The 17,911-nt window shown below is 34.8% G+C and overlaps 1 protein-coding gene across 1 annotated transcript in view; it reads right to left on the bottom strand.

Annotated features, from left to right (window-relative positions):
* Positions 1 to 17,911, bottom strand: part of LOC110481007 (dynein axonemal heavy chain 5) — a 141,753-nt gene that overhangs the window by 52,693 nt on the left and 71,149 nt on the right. The window contains exons 37-48 of the mRNA XM_077784406.1: positions 16,259 to 16,446; positions 15,495 to 15,689; positions 14,693 to 14,827; positions 13,868 to 13,975; positions 13,030 to 13,183; positions 11,282 to 11,428; positions 8,696 to 8,937; positions 3,832 to 4,008; positions 3,215 to 3,419; positions 2,602 to 2,744; positions 1,733 to 1,867; positions 90 to 212 (exon numbers count right to left, since the gene is read on the bottom strand). Coding sequence (XP_077640532.1) covers positions 90 to 212; positions 1,733 to 1,867; positions 2,602 to 2,744; positions 3,215 to 3,419; positions 3,832 to 4,008; positions 8,696 to 8,937; positions 11,282 to 11,428; positions 13,030 to 13,183; positions 13,868 to 13,975; positions 14,693 to 14,827; positions 15,495 to 15,689; positions 16,259 to 16,446 — 1,952 coding nt within the window. The remainder of the gene's footprint in view (positions 1 to 89; positions 213 to 1,732; positions 1,868 to 2,601; positions 2,745 to 3,214; positions 3,420 to 3,831; positions 4,009 to 8,695; positions 8,938 to 11,281; positions 11,429 to 13,029; positions 13,184 to 13,867; positions 13,976 to 14,692; positions 14,828 to 15,494; positions 15,690 to 16,258; positions 16,447 to 17,911) is intronic.

Genomic DNA, 17,911 nt, shown 5'->3' with positions numbered 1-17,911 from the left:
ATTCTGAATGACTGAGAAGCCAGTTTTACAGTGTAGCATAAAAACAAAGAAAACCTTTTGTCTTCTTTTCTCTTCTTCCACAAACTAACCTGATCTCCCCATTCATTGATTATGGGCATGTTCACATCATCAATGAAGACTGTCATCTTTTTGCCTGCAGGTGGACCATAAGTTGTGCCCATGTGCTTATCCACATAACTTTCTATTGTACGCTGTTAAAAAGCAATTAGCAACATAGTTACAAAGAGCATTTCATTTCATACACGATTCAATCACCTAAACGCATTGATGGTTCTGTTACATAGAATTTTACTAAGTGAGGTTTAGACAGGCATTTGCTGGAGGTAATTGCACTAGTTCAACTAGAATGTCTGAAATCTCAAGGTATGCAGAACTAGGCTGGTGTCTACAGTAGGCAACCATGCCTAACACTTTCATAAATCTGAATAGGTTTCAAACTTTTCATTTTATTCATTTATCAGCAAAATTGATGATTGCTAGCAATAAAGATCAAATTGAAGATGTAATTCTGGAACACCTTTCCAGCAGGTATCAATGGACTTCATAAAAGCATATATTTCTAATTAAACTCACATATATAAATACACTTGATGAGAAAATTTTGCCTAATGGTAGACCTGCCTCTACTGTTCTTCTTGTCATCTTTCTATTTCTATGTTCTTCTTAAGGTCCAGTTTTTATTTACTCTATCCTAAGTGAAAATTCACTTAACCATACATAATTATTCTTCAGTATAAATCTAAATATCTGCAATCTTACACTATGCTTAGGTTTCAGTCTTACAAAATTAGCATCAGTTAGACCAAGATTTTAAGAAGCTAGAGTAATTTTAAAGCATGTGTCATAACAGAATGTTTTGATCTAGATTGTTAACAGAGAATTGACTTAGTCTTGTACGTCTATTTCAGATGTCCTGATCATCACAATCTCACCTATCACAAATTAAATCTACATTTATTTTATAAAAATATTTTACTTTTTGTTTATAGCCCAATGAATAGAAGAAAAAAATCCTAAGGAAATTTAGACCAAAACTACATGTTTGCATACTATATAACATGTTAGTAGTTTCTACTATGCTATACAAGCAGATGATAGCTGATTCATCAAGCTTATAGACAGCACTTAGAGTGCAGACAGTGCTTTGGCATGGCATACCAGACTGCATTAAAAATATTCCACAATTACATTGCCAGGAGGTTAAAGACACTGAAATAATTCAAATTAGTTTGGTAGAAATTTTGGACAGGCAGTACAGTTTGGAATTTAAGCATTCATAATTGTATGCAGAGCAGCTGCACTGCATGTGTCACTTTTTTAATGAATAATTGTAATGACATTAAATTGTAGACAGCACACCTTTAATGACAGATTGTTGGGGGTAGCACTTCTTTCACCCATGGTGTTTAATGAAATCCAACAGCTCTTTCCAGTTAGTGAGAACAGACACATTTGACACAAAAACATAATATGATGAGGACAATAATAGATATGTTATTGTAAAAGTCCAAGAACAGCTCAATAGCTCCTGAAAAAGTTGAATGGAACTATTTTTTTACAGAAGTCTTAAATCATGCATTAGAACGCTTGGGACCATTTGAACAGGTGCTTTTTTATTGTTTAGAATCACTTTCAGAAGCATCCTCCAGGCAAATTATCAGACTTCTCTGAATCCAACTATCTTGTATGAGAAGATTAATCAGTACTATACCTGAAAAATTAGCGGGGTCGTTGCAGATGAAAAATTCAAACTCTTAGTTATGTGCCTTTCAGAGTTATATTTTGACATAAAACCTTTGATTATAACAGTCTTCGCAGTTCCTTGCTCACCAATTAATAGGACAGCCTAGACAAAGACAATATTGAAATAAGATGAAACAAGAGCTGTGTGTCTTGGCAAAGGCTCAACAGTCCCATTTAGCTTTTAAACAGAAAATAAACTAGAAAAATTATGTAAAGTGAACTCTTCACAAGATATATGTAGAAGTAAAATAGTTAATGTTTCATAGATTTTTGCAGGCCTGACAAGTTAAAAATATTTGCCGTTAATGGTCATGTCATCCAGTACAGTCACACTAACAAGGAAAGGAGTTAATTATTTGAAAAAGGGCTTAATCATCTAGAAACTCAGTATCTGTGAAATTTCAATTGCTTATGTGACACAGTTTTGGTGAAGAATAGGGTTTCATAACCTAAAGCTACATGAATTCTGTAACTGCCCCATGCTTGCAGAGTTCTATCAGCAGAGTCAGATATGAGCCTCCTGACCTATGTGCTTCTCCCTCTCACATCAGTACATGAAAAAATTGGTTCCATTCTGACCTGATCTCAACATAATTACAGTTATTTCCACTACAGAACGAAGGGGTGAGAACAAGACAAAAAAGTCTGGAAGTAGTGACTATTCAAGAGTTCAAGTATATTTGCATGAAAGTAGCTTCTGGAAACACCATCTTATATCTTAAAAAAAAAAAAAAATTAAGTCCTTCCTTTTCAATAACATAATATTTCACTGCTAATCCAAACCTTTTATCATGTGTTCTGTTGGCAGTGCTTTGATATGAACTATAAAAAAAGTACCTTGCCCTGTTTTGCTATGGTTCCAATAAGGAAATCCATTCTCACATTGTCAACATTAGGCACAAGAATTGAGTCATACTCTGGGGTACCACTAGTGGGATATACATACTCTTCAACGTGTGTATTCCAGTGCATCCATGTACCTAATAAGAAAGAAATTAATTTCATGTTTTAGAAATACTAGGCATCATCAATTCCTTTATTTTCCACTCAGTTCACTCATCTGCCTATGTTTCTGTCTCACATACAGCAGTCCCTCTCTGTGTATCCAGACTAAAATTTATAGAATCATATAATCATAGAATCCCTCAAGTTGTATCTAAGAAGCTTACTCCTCTTTTCTACATAAATTATGATGACAACAACAAGGATTACATGTTCACCACAAAGTCCATGCAGCTTTTGTAGCAATATATCCACATTCTAACTTTTCCCTGGAAACAGGGAAAATGCTAAACACAACAACACCAGTAAAGTATAGCCATAAAACAAAACTTGCTAAGGGACACAAAATATGGTAAGCTATAAAATACTTCTGAATTATCTTTAAAAAAAGCACAACTATAAAATAACTTTTTAATTTTACCCCATATCACCTTGCTGAGTTACTAACCATCAGATGCCACATAATAGTCAAACATTGTATCTTCACTAGCTTCTGGGATACAAGGAAGATCAAGCTTTAATGTTGCATGTTTTCGAAGCCAGTATTCCATTTTGCACCTGTCCTCCAGCTCTAGCAATGCTCCTATGCTCCACATGAGAGAGAAGATATACAGCCTTTCCAAGTATTTTGGAGTCAGTTCCCCACCTTGCTCCTGAAGGATTGAGTTAGGTTTTAATTTTCAACAGCCTGAAAACTCTACTTGATAATCATTAGTAACATGAGGTTAGAAGTCTTCAGTTGCATATAAATTTAGAGACATCTTCAATGATCAGACAGAATCAATATAAACTGATAACAAATCACCCAAAAGTAAAAAAAGGAAAACTGTCAATCCATGCTCCATGTGCTTAATGTAAACCAGTGCTTAACATCAAATCCAAATGAGAAACTGTGAAAGAGGTCACATCCCAGCTATTATTTTCTAAAGAAACAGAAGTCATTCCTTATTAACCTGCATCTCCTTTGACATTCTAAGTCATCAAAGAATCTCTCTTCATAAAACTTTGTTACTTAAAATTATCTGCAATATGTTAAGTATATGGAAAAACACTCACACGACCTACCTTAGGTGGGATAAGGCCTTGCAGCATATTAATGCTCTGCATAATCACAAAGGCTTCCAGCATCTCAGTCTTGCAATGCAGAGACTGAATGCTGAAGCGGTACAAGTCTGGGAACGATGAAGAATACAGCTGACGTAGAATTTCAGCCTCTTGGAAGGAACATTTTTTCAGAAATCCCTATTGTAAAGCATAAATTTAATTCCCAATGCAAGTCTCAATGAATTAAAGTACAGTAATTCAAAAGGCTCAGGAAGCATGGAATCTTGATTTTTTGGGGGCAGAATGGGAGAATGGGAGAAGGGGAAGGAGGGAGGAAGTTAAGTTTTAATTAAGGGTTTAATTAACAGAAGATCAAATTTTACCGAAGTATGCATAATTCCTACTGGATGTTAAATATGAAGAGAATGGAAAAGAAAAAACTGTGTTCAACAGCACAAAAATAATGATTTTCAAATATTTTAAAATCACAACAGTTGTGAAAGGTATCCAAAAACTCTGCAAAAAAACCAAACAATATGTACGGAACACAAATTTGATTTATTCTACACCTTATTTCTAATGGGGAGGAGGATAACCTGAAAGATCTGGCAGATATACAAAAAAAATCAGGATATCAGGGGGAGGTCTGCTGGTGCGTTTAGCATTCTTATTGTGTATCTCAGTATTTGTAGTGATGGATAAACAAAACCTAAATAAACTACCCATTTCTTAAGATCACAGAATAGGATTCGTTCTTTGATGCTATTAATTCAAAGTAATAACATGATTCTTGGTGTTACCTTGAAGTTTTCGCTCATATGCAGGGTAGAATACTTCTCATTTACATCCCATAAATTTATTTCCTACATAAAATACAATCACCAGCAAAACCCCCCAGAACTCAAAACAAAATTTTGAACTAATTGAAATCAAATACATTTGCTTTAAACACAGAATGCTCTTCTCTTGTGAAAGTAGTTAAAGCTGGAGTAGGCTCCTCAGTGAGCTCCTGAAGTCTCCATCTCAGAACTCAACAGGACACAGACTTCAGCAAACTCCTCTAGATTGACTTGACTAATGTTGTATTCAATATTATCTCTAGAGGTTCTTTCCAAACTCAACTTTATTGTGCTTCTATTATCCTTTCTACTACATTCATAATATTTTTAAATTCTACATTGACTTCCCAAAGTAAAAAAACTTAGAGACTGATTATAAATAAGGATATATATGAAAAAACTTTCTAAAATGGGTAGGTGGAAAACAAAGTGATAAAAATTAAAATGCAGAAGTGCTTAAAATAGATATCAAAAATTCACTGATTGTCCAAAAAATATTAGGAGTTAGTAGAAAAGCTGATGTGTTTGCTTTAGAGAAGGTTGACAAGTAACGGATCAAATACCTTTGATCTCTTTGCATAAAGTGCTTAAGAAGCATATTACACGAAAACAGCAACATGAACTTGAGAATTATTTCACTGAACTTGGAAGTTGCATATGTCATAATAATGCATCCAAGGAGGCAGCAATATTTATTTGTTTGCAAATGGTAAGGATTGAAAATAAAAATATATACAACAACTTCCTGAGTTATCCATATTTGTCATTAATCATGTTTTAAAGTTCCTCTGAAATATCAACGAGTACTGTTTCATTCATCATCTGAGAATCAGCAAGGTTAACATCTACCATGACCTGTTGGAATATGAAGTGTATTGTATTACAAAATAGATTTCAAGGGAGGTATACTGAAAAAGCCATCAAGACATTTTATCCATGATGTAAGACCAAACCAAAAACCCAAACAAATGCTATTTGAACAAATTATAAATAACAATAGCCTTCAATTTTATAGCAAATTTTGTAAGGAGGAAAGGAAGGGCAGTTGGAAAGGTTACTTCATGGTGAATTGAACATAATTTTGCTTATGTAATCCAAAATTTGAAAAAAAAATGTTTATATTCTTTAGTCTGTTTCTACCACTGAAATATACTAAAACCATAAGGTTATGGATTAAGGAAAACTAGTTTCATACAACTCTTCAACACAACTAAATTTAGCCTGCATCTCACTTGTGAGGATGTAAATCATGAGTGACAATGCAAAATAAAATGCTTTTCTGTCTACTGTTTTTGCAGCTGAATCTTTAGCACAATCTTTAACATCCAAGGAGTGGTTGTCTGCAAACAATGCAAGGAAGCAGAGCTGTGAGAACCTAAGATCAGTAGGCCCTATACAGTGTTGTAAGCACAGAAAGGAATAACACAAGTTAAATCTCAGGGGAGCCACTGTCCTAGATTCAAAATTTACACTTTCCCGAGTGTCCATATTAGTTTAAAAAATAAAACAAAAAACATTTAAAAATAAAACTTGGCAGTAACATACTTGTATTGACTGCATGTATTTGCGTTGGTAAAACTGAGGTTTTGCCAGCCAATTTTTTAGGAAACTTGTTAAACACTTTTTCCATAATAGGACTACAAGTATTTTGGGCATGGCAAAGAAACTCATCAAATGAATTAGTGATGATTCTCAAGTGTTGCAGAGACCTGTGACTGAATAGAAAATTCCATGTGATTTAATTTCGTTCTAAATGGAAAAGTTTCAGATACTACTAGAAAAATATAGTATCAGTCCTCTGCAGCAACCCTCAGTTCTTCTCAAGCAGCAAACCTCCAAGGGTGCAACAAGTCAACAGGACACGGGTGTTTCCAAGACAGGAAGGAATACCTGACAACAATCCTGTTTCTTTTCCTGCTAATGGGTTAAGGCTAAGCAAGATTCTGGTGCCTTCCCAAATGGGTCTTGCTGCTCCTCACCTATTTTCCAGGCATTGTACCTGACTGGCCATTTCAGATGCACAGGAGGAAAAGAAACCTTGTGACTGTTGCCAGAAATCACAAGTGTACAGCCTTCCTCACCTTGGTAATTTCTGCTCACCAAAACACATCCCCTGGCTTCACTTTTCCCAGAGGAGCTCCCCTGCCTCCAGTCCCAAAGAGAGGCACCAGGCACTGCCTGGCACTCGGGGCTTGGACTAGAGCATACTGTCTCAATTTCTTTCTGGGCTGAAACCTCTAATTTGCTAAGGACAGTGGTTCTAAGCAGTGCCACAAGCCAATTTTCCTCTGTTGCCAGACAAATCAGGGATTTAGGGACAAGGAATCTGCTTATAATCAGCAAGCTATATAAAACTCACAAGCATGAGAACCTTTGCAGGTTAAAGAAATAAGAAATCTGAGAATAACAGTAATCGCTACAAAAGGCTGACGCCTGAAAGTTAATGTCAGGTCAGCTGTATTTTCACAGGATTAGTTAAACAACACTAACTAGGTGAGGATTTGTTGCATTTTCTACTGGTATTCTATTTGATTTAGAAAACTAAATGATTGAATGAGACTGTGAGACATTAATCTCTAAAAAACTTGTTCATGTGATACATTCTAAAAAGGAGGACAGTAAAATTTAGTCTGTTAGAAAATTTAGTCTGTTATCTCATAGTAACCTATAGATTTTTGTCCTTTTGAGCCTGAAAAACAGGGAAACAAAGACACTACAAACTCCTGGATGGTGTTCCAATTTCATAAATAGGAAATAATTCCCATCTTAAAATTAAAGTTTAAATCCCATATAAAGGAATTTAATTTGGGATTATAGTGAAATATACTTGGGTTTCAGGGAAAAGTAATTAAATAATTATCTGTATGATCACAGCAATAAGTATTTTAACCATGCAGGAGACAGTTTTCATTATTGCTATTCAGGAGACAGACCATATTTATCAAAGCAAAATAATGTTAACCAAAGATTCTCAACAATATGGTCTAGACAAGAAGAAATGCAGAGTAAAAAAATTAAAGTATTAAAAAGTATTAATCCTGAGTAGTGTACTTCATTGATAAATTTCTAAGGAAATATAGGGCTTAACCAACTGAGAAACCAACTTTTTTTTAAGTGTTACTGTCTCTATTGCTGTCTTAGAAGAAAAGAAATCTGAAAGTAAATGCTGAAAGCTTTGTTGAAATATATTACTATTGAACATGGGCAGATTCTTGGGAACTCTCATGTTTCATCTTTACCAAGATTTTTGCTACATGAAAAAACAGCAGCATGCTCAAGTCTCAGAATTTGTCATTCACTGTATTGTTACAGGCATTCTGTCAAGATTAGGGTTTATTTATATGGGTCTTGGAAAATGAAAGATGACATATATAAAAAAAAAGTATTTTATAAATGACTTTGATATATTTCAATATGTTATATGGTGTTTTTTTGACTCTAAAACACACCCAAAACAGGTTATGTTTTTCTGAATTATTCACTCCATGCCAGAGACAGTTACTACTGCCTGGTTCTTCAGATACTTTGCTTCTAGGTATGTTAACAGACAACCAAGTAACAACATCAATTTAAAAATTACATGTTTTGATACTGCATTTATTTCTAGATCTGCATCCCAACTGCAATAAATTTTAAGAAACATCAAGAGAATGTCTATTTTCTTGAGGATTTCAAGTTCCCTGAATCAGCTTTACTCTTTTTTCCTCCTTGGTCTGATGCTGTACTATGGGCTACCAGGCAGTTAGTGTTTCAAAAACTGAGTTATCCTTCAGTTGCATAAAACACTTTTAATTACAAATTTGTTCCAAAGTAAAATTGCCATATTCTTAAAAGTGTAATATGATAACTATGTTCCTTAAAAAATTATTCACTCTTGTGTAAACTACCAGGAACATTGCTATTTTAAGTACTGACCTAGAAGTTCATAAAGAGAAAAGGGGATTTCATAAAAGGCACAAAAATAGGTCCTACAGTAATAAGAGTGAAGTGTTGAAGAAGTAACCAGTAAAACTTTCAATGCATTTCCAGACACTTAGCTGTTCTACCTCAAGAATAGGACTCCAAGTGAGAACTGATGAGCTCATGAACACCATCCCATTTCTTGAAACTGTTGCTGGAGAAGCATTATCAATATTATGAGGCTCAAAGACTATTTTGCAATTTGGCGCCATAGGTATCCGATCACCGTTAGCTAGTGTTAGAGTCCTGTTGTCATCCAGGACAGAATTAAGGTTCTCAATCCAAATAGCATCAACTGGACCATCAAGAACTATCCAGATATGGTCACCTATAATGCAACATAACAGACAAAAAGACCTATAGATGAAGTGCTAGTTTCTTTCAAGGACCAGATTTCTTACTTCTGAAAACAAATTTTCAACTAATTCTGAATTCATGCACACAGCTGCCATCTCAGCTTTTAATACAACTGCCATTTCCATCACTCAGTTTCAGTTGGGTACTTCATTTTGTCACCTATTCATAATAATTATCCATTCTTCAGTATATAAAGTGCCATCAGCATAAGTCACCAGTTTTTATTACTCTGAAAATGTTTTATGGATTCAGTTTTCAAGACAGTAATACATTAGGTTTATTTCAAGTTACATGAAACAACATGAAGATAACGACTACAGATATATTTGAACACCATTCATTTGTTTTCAATGAGTTTTATAAATGTAGAGAAATTAAATGAAAGGAAAACTTGAAAAATCACTCTTTCAAATAGCATGCACACTGTCGTAAGTAAAAGATGTCCATTAGGGGATGATTTTTGTCATTTGTTCTGTCCCTAAACTTGATCCATCTTCCTTTTAAGTTTTTCCATTGCTTTCCATTTACTAATAGAAATGTATTTTAAAGCCTGCCTCTGTTTCCTAGGAGGGTCTGGGTCTGTTTTGCTTGCCTTGCTTGGGTACAGAACAACAGACCCTGGCTGGAAAGAGATCCCACCTTGTCTCCTGGCTGCCCACCCCTTAGGGAGCAGATTGCCCCACTGTGCATTGCTAGACATCTCTTTAGCCAGAGAGTGTCTTTCTGCTTTCAGAGTCAGTGTTTATTATGAAGGCCTAGGTGGCTTGGAGCTTTGCTAGCATTGTACCAAGGAGATATGGAACAGATGATAAACTTTTTATATGAGGGTTTTAATAGCTACAGTTCAGGCATCTCAAGCATGAGATAGTCTGGAGTCTGACTCATAAAGAGATATTAAAGAACTCTTACAGAGTAAATCTGAGGAAGTTATATGAGTGTGCTAATATGTATTTCATCTTGAAGGAAAAGATAAAAAAATTCAATAGTTAATGCTATGTTACATTCTCTAGGGTGTTATATTTCTAGATTTGAAACACACCTACCAAAATTCAATTGAAAAGCATTTTCTACTTTAAAAGCATCTAGTTCTGGAGACTAAGAATTTTTGTATGAAAGTGGTGGAACTAGTGTTAGGATTTTCTTTTGTTTTTTTTCTTCTGAGGCATAATTATAAGATTGCATACTAATTTTCAGACAAAAAAAGGAAGAAACCATTAACATCAAACTATCAAGGGCACTCATTTAGTTAAAATAGCAGTCTAAGAATATATGTCAGCATAATCTTAGGCAGATATTGGCTGCCTAAACAGAATTATATAGTGCCATTTGAGATGGATTATGTATGACACAACTGATAAGATTTATTTTATTTTAATATGGCAGCTGGAGAACAGGTAGAAATCCTGACAGCATCAGAATTTTTATGCGACACCACTACTGGGGCAACTGACTTTTACCTTCCACTTTCCTTCCACATGAGGGCCTAATATACAAAAGAGAGAATTCAGTAAATGCAGTGAAGTAGTATTTCTTACACTACACTGTTTGAACATAAAGAATTTAGAATAGAGACTGTAAAAGGGAGAGATGTTCTTGCAGCAATTTTCCAATGCTTCCATGTAAGAAAAAAAAAAAATCTGTTACTGTGCTTTATAAAGTTTTCCCAAAGCTTTTTTTTTTTTTTCTCAGGTTTTTTCTTGTTTTATTTTGAATGGAAGCCTTTTTCATTATACATGTATGTGGTCTGGCTGACCTGGAGTTCCTTTCCCCATAGCAGCCCTAAACAGTGCTGTGCTCTGTATTGGTGGCTGGAAAGGTGTTGATAACACACCAGAGTTTTGGGTACTGCTGAGCATCACTGGCACAGCATCAGCTCCCTCTCACTATTCCCCACATCAAGGGGTTGGGGGTGAGCAAGATCTTGGGAGGGAACACAACCAGGTCAGCTGACCCAAAATATCCAGAGGGACGTTTCATGCCATATGACATCTATTCAGATATAAAAGCTAAGGAAAGGAGGAGAGTGGAGCTTCTGTTGTTTACAATGTTTGTGTTCTGGAGCAACTTCTATGTGTGCTGAAGCTCAGCTTCCTGGGAAGTGGCTGAACTTTGCTTGCTGATGGAAAGTTGAGAACAATCCTTTTTTTTCTCTTTGCTTGTGCTTATGCAAATTTTTTGCTTTTCCTTTAGTAAACTGCCTTATCTCAATCTATGAGTTGTTTTCCATTTATCTTCTCTACCCTGCCCAACTGGGCAAACGAGTTGTAGTGCAACTTCATGGGCACCTGGAGTCCAGTCAAGGTCAACCACAATACCTTTCTTTGCTCTTAAAGTTTTTCTCCAGAGCGCTGAAAATATTCCATCTGTCCAATCATTTGTTGCCACATCAAGGCGTCCAAACATTTGTGGAGCAGTTATGGCTTTAGGATTCATTCTCATTTCACGATGTGGCTGTCCACAATCTATGAAGCCAGACCATCAGTTAGTTTTTACATTTCTTTTCAGCAGTAGGAGAACTTAGACAAAGTTAAACTCATTACACCCAAATGTATGCTTTAATATGCATTCATGATTATAAGGATTTGTGTATTTACTTGAAAAACTTCTCTTGCTATACAAAATTCATTAACAGGAGAAAAAAAGCAAAATGAAGTTCTGAAACTTTTGAATATTCAATTCACATTTCATAGCTTTATGGGGAACAGAAAAGCAGCAAGATGAAATTTATTCAAGGTTTAGTTTAATGTTTTGAAGACTTATCAAACAGTATAACTTTAAAACATTTGGTTTGGATGCACATTTTTAAAACCCAATGAATAATACCAGACAGATGATTGATTATTTTGCCCTTCTGTGCACTTGCCCACATCTTAGAACAGGCAAAATATACAATATTGGCATATCCTTGTGAATTCTCTTAGACAGACAAATTCTATCTAGGCATACTATGACCATATAACCTTTATTTTTTATCTCATTAGCAACAGCTTAAAAACTACTATGTTGGATATCTTTAAAAAACCCCAATATTCAAATGTAACCAGGAGCCAATAATAAGATAGTGAAAGAAAGAGCTGAAAAAATAACTTATTTTAAAATAACTTTGTTATAATCAGATTTCACTAACATGTAAGATAGAAGCCTGACAGATCAGTTTAACATTCCATGAGGTTGTGTGAGAAGATCAGCTTTGAAAAAAGTAATGAGATGACTTTATCTTGGTAGTAGTTCACGTCTCAATGCTAGAAAAAAACATATGGGAAAACTGTGCAATGCAACTTTGTTCTTTCTGCTTTTTTCCCTAAATGGAACAGTCATTTCCACTGCAATGTAAAGTTTACAGTGTTTCTTAAGCATAGCACATTACTGCATGTATGAGACTTGCCAAACTATTTTTGAACTATTTTTTACAGAAAAAATCATATCAGCAACTTCTGGAAAATCATATAAGCAACTTGTGAAATGGGGTAACACAAGCTTACCTCAAAAGAGATGTTTTTCTCCCCAAGCTATGGCCTTTTATTTTAATAAGATCAAGCAGATATTCTTCAACTAATATTTTTGTTTAGAAATGCAGATGACAAAAAAAAAACAAATAGAGTCTTCAAGCCCCCAGCAAGGACACAAAATTAATACCTTTGAAGACTTTTTCACTGTCTAAACCAGGAATTTATGGTTATAAAACCAGTTATTTTATATTGCAAAGCCCCTGTCTTACGCATTGTGTGATTAGCAAAAGGTTCCAGGATTACTTTAGCAAAATGCAGGAGATGCTTTAATCACTTGTCTGTGCTGCCTGCTTAGGCTGTATTCCTCTTAATCCATCTAGAATAAGAATTTCTTATAAAAGTATGATAATGTGGAAAAAAGGATATGAAACATACAGTTTTGAGCATCAGACATTTTTAAGCTACTGGAATAATTAGTATCTGAACATACAAACTCCTTCTTCCAGTAATATATTCTCAGAATGAAGCAATTGTTTTCTGAGAAGAAACAATGGGGCTTAAAGTTTACAGTGTAACAGTTCAGTAACAGTGTACAATATAAAGTAATAACATACCTGTCATTGCTTTCATTAAGGTGTGGATGCAGGTAGTTTTTCCTGCACCACTAGGTCCTAGTGTCATCAATCCATGCCTTACTCTCTGGGTTTCAAAAAGCTGGATAACTTTCAGTTTCCAAGGAGGATGACAAACAAGGCCAGATTCCTCCACCTTAGAGACAGTGACATGAAACCAAACTACTATTATTTTAGAGCACAAAATATATTTTGATGTCGTTAGATATCGATAGATAAATAGAGATGGATATAGATATGTCATCAACAGATTACTACACTCTTTGTAAAGGCTTTTTGTATATGTAAAAAAAAAACCTGTTGGAAAAACAAGATATATTTGGCATTCAAATACACATTCAGAAAAATAACGTAAACCAGCCTCTATATATATATATATAATCTATGTACTTATAATCTATCTGTTAGATATATCTATAATGTATCTATAATATATATACACGTTGTATTCTTAAGCTGGCCCTACTGATTGGGAAATTAAATAAAAGAGATGTAACTTTAAGGAAAACTTTTCTCAAATTAATATCCTAATTGCTAGGACTTTAGATAAATATTAAATTCTGGGTCACATAACGTAAAGTCATATACATGCATTTTTCAAATTCAGTAACTATGACTCAAGAAAACCACGGGATACTATAATCCCAATTCATTGACCTCCTCAAGAATAAGCTTAGTAATACTATGTGGTAAAGATTTATGGAAAAGCTTAAATAGTAAAATATAATATTGCCAGCTAGATAGACTTCATAAGAAGAATTTCATAGATGTCACCTCATGACAGTTATACCAGAGCACCATAAATCATGAGAAATATCACCTGTTTGTCAATGGCTGCTTCAAGTTCAGGATAGCCTGCTTTATCAAGCTGGATATCTGGAAACAGATCATCAATTAAACTCAGAAATAAGGGTTTGTCTTCATCAATCTAGAGAAAATCAGCGAAAACAAAAATCCACACAGATTAAAACCTATTCTGTTTATTTTATCAACTTTAGAAAGAACAATCCCTAAGTCCTGAAGACCTAAAGAAATTCTTGAGAACATAAGGAACCACCTATAATAATCCTCTAGGTGCTAAACATTAGAAGGACACAGCAGAAAGACATGCTTCTATTTGTCAAAATAAACCACTAACATGCAGACTTAATTTCTTATAGTAGATTTTAGCAATAGCATTTTAAAAATTGTCTATTTTATTTGGTGTAAAAAAAAAAAGATGAAGTATCACAGAAACAGAAGAGGGTTGTTAGCTATTTAGACAGGTGAAATGGTACTCATTACTACAAATAACAGATTCTTTAAAGAATTACTAAATACTTAAGCACAAAGTTTCTAAAGAAGTTTCTTCATAGACATCTATTTTATTACTGTCTTCTAAACGTAGCAGGGAAAATATGCAAAAAATAATTCTGAACAGTTCAAGGTTAAACCCAGGTAGAAACTTAAGCAACAGAAAGCTCACTCCCTCCTCAGTCCCTCACAGGGTACTATGAGAAATTCATCTCCATCCCAGCCAAAATGTTCCACTCAGAGAATGAAACATTTCCAAGCTAGCTTCAGTGTAAAGGTGACATACCATCTTCTAGTGATCACATAGCTCTAAAATGCAGTTTAAATTATTTATCAGGTCCTCAGAACTTACTAGTTTAGACAGGTTCATATCTCTCAGAACACGCATGACAATGGTAGATTCAGTATCTGTAGGATTTGCTCTTTTTGCTGCTCCCAGTGTACGCAGCACAGACAATATATTCCGCAAGCCAAAATCATAATGCACCTAGAAGATATGTGAAGTTTGGGAAGATTTCCCCCAAGTTAACAGAGATGAAACAGTTCTTATTTATATTTAAGACATGGATGGATATGTAGGAGAAGTGGTACACATGTTTCAACTGCCTCCAAATATCTGTCAACTATTTTTTTGGCTGTATGACTATGGGATACTTCACTGTCCAAATCTGCTACCATCTATTAAAACTAAGGTGTGACAGAAAAAAATTTAATCATAAGTCATTGAATCAAGACAGTGTTCCCAAGGACTATTGAGAAATACTTTATCAGTATTATTTTGAATTCTCTGTGGCCCTTGGAAGCCGAGAAATATCTGTACAAGCACAGGCAGTACAAACCAAATGCCTCTTAACACACTCTGTAAGACCAACAAAGGCTACAATAAAGCCTTTATTTGTCTCAGCCATCGCCATTCATTAAAGCTAAATCTTAATAATAAGCAGTGTTCTGCATGAACGCCCCATCCTTTCACCGACAACCTGCAGCAGGAGTTAATCCTCCAGGATAGCAGAGGGCTGCATTACTAAAGTGCAAGTGTTTCTTAGTTTATTTAGTGAACATGAACCTTTCCTTATTCTTCACATGAATATTTTGTGACTTCACAGATAGTTTTTCCCTAAAATAATCAGGTTGCATCATATGAATATAATCACCTGCTTGGACAGCTGTTCTTCACACAACTTGTACAGTGTAAAGAATTTCCTTGCCAACACAACATTAGCAATGAAACCACAACTAGCCAATTTAACACGAATTATGATCTGACGATCAGGAACCATCATAGCCACTGAACGGAAATTGATCTTCAAGTTTTCAGGAAGTTCTTGCCGCCCAGCATATCCTGGATTCTGGAAAGGAAAAACAGGTGTTGAAGTTGAGTGTACCTTGCACAAACAGAAGAATCAGCAAAGGAATATGCCATCTTGGTAGGTAAAAATAATTTGTTGGCTTTAAGTCACATGTCAAAATTAATTCCCATGCAAACTTACCACCATATCTCTACATAATTTTCCCCTCTATTATAACAATGAGATATGAAAAATGTCCCACCTAAGCATTTCTAATCTGATCTTTTTTTTAGGTCCTATTTCTACTAGCTACTCCTACCTATATCTCTATAGCAATTTTTCTGTAATTGTAGAAAAAGGCATACTTTGGGAGCCAGAATTTGCCATATAGAAGCAATCTGAAATTGAGATAACTTGTATTTATGGTGCTGCCTGCATTTGTTAGTTGCATGTGCTTGACATTATCGAAACAAGATCCTGTAAACTGTGTTTGTGGCAATGCTCAATGTTCTCAAACTATCAGTGAGTCAGTTCTAAGAACTGAATGACATATGAGTTAGAAAGCACCATGTTAGACTTGATTATTGTACAATCATCACTGGTATATTAGAAACTTACTGAATACTTACCATAGTAAGAAAGATGCCAAATTCTGGGTTCATTTCTACATTGTCTCCATCAGTAAAAATAAACCTTTTTTTGCGTTTCTTCTTACATGTCAACACAATTGCTATTTGTTGTGCAGCTACTGATAGCACTGATAAATCAATACGATTGAATTCATCAAAGCAACCCCAGGAGCCAGATTGAGCAAGACCTTCAAAGAGAAAAGCAACTAAGCATACAATCACTGTTTTTTGGTAAGTGTTTATTTTTGAGGGTTGGGAAAGGAACAAAGAAAAGAATTTTAATTTATTTTCACGTAAGAAAATACAAATTCACAAAATCCTTAAGATTTTCTAGGATACTATGTTCTTTGATTTCTTCTCTTTTTCTTCTTCTATATGAATGTTTTCCTGTTCCTCTTTACCTCCCAAAAAAATTCTTGCAGTAATTGAATGAAAATGGGACAGGTTGTCAACAGCTTATTGTATATATTAAAATGAACAATACAGTTGCATAAAGATGCGGGTGGTCAGTCTAAGCTGGAGGTGTATTTTTCCGTGGATTTTTTGGAGAAAAAAAACCCAAAACCATAGATACATTCACTTGCAACAATACAATAGTCAAGAACTTCCATTTTGTCTCTAATTTTGACATCTGCCATGGCTGACAGGTATAAACTTCAGATACCTAAAAAATGTCATCTGCAAATAATTTCAGTGAGCTCTGCCAATTGTTTTTAACATATCTAGAACTACCCATGCATTTCCTTCTACTGATATAACCTTCAATATTTGATTGAGACAAAATACTGAAATTAAAATTCAGTGTGTCCCACCAGTTCAGTTTCCAATAAATTTCATAGCATTTTCTCTTCATAGCAACAGTTCTCCTTGTGACTTTAAGTCATTTTAAATGACTTTATTTATCCTTTCATAAACTGTGTCATGTTTTCATAGCATTTCTATTTACTGAAGACTGTTGCAACTGTATTTTATACACATAAAAAGGTATTAATTACTTGCATTTATTAAAAACATGAAACCATGTGCTAGTTATGTCTCAACCTTGTTTCATGGAGATGCCCACTTATTTGAAACTTTCACATAGTTCATAAAATCATATCTCAGGGCATAAAGGACTGACATATAAAGGACTCACAAGGATCAACAAGTAGAACTCCTGGCTTCACAAATGTGTATTTAAAAGTTAAACCAAATATATAAGATAATTGTCTAAGCACCATTTGGACAGTAAAAGGCTTGAGACCCCAAAGGCTTCCTTGGAGAGTTTGTTCCAGTGCTTGACCACACTTCTCCATGAATACCTAGCTTGAATTTCACCCCATGCAGTTCAAGCCGTTCCCCCATATCCTTTTATCAGACACCAGAGAGATCAGCACCTCCATCTCCACTGCCCCTCATGAGGAAGTTATAAACAGCAGTGAGGGTACCCCTCAGTCTCTCAGAGCAAAACAAACATAGTATATTCAGCTGTTCCTCTTATGTCCTCTAGCTCTTTCACCATCTTTTTTGCTGTCATTTGGATATATTCTAATATTTTTATATATTGTTGTATTGTTGATTCCAGAACTGCAGAGTACTTAAGATGAGGCCACCTAGGCTAAGTACCATGGAACAACTACTTTCTCTATCCAGTTTGTTATACTGTGCTTTATG

Source organism: Lonchura striata, chromosome 6 (genome assembly GCF_046129695.1).
Source record: "Lonchura striata isolate bLonStr1 chromosome 6, bLonStr1.mat, whole genome shotgun sequence".
Taxonomy (NCBI): domain Eukaryota; kingdom Metazoa; phylum Chordata; class Aves; order Passeriformes; family Estrildidae; genus Lonchura; species Lonchura striata.
This window is presented reverse-complemented; position numbering and strand designations above follow the sequence as displayed.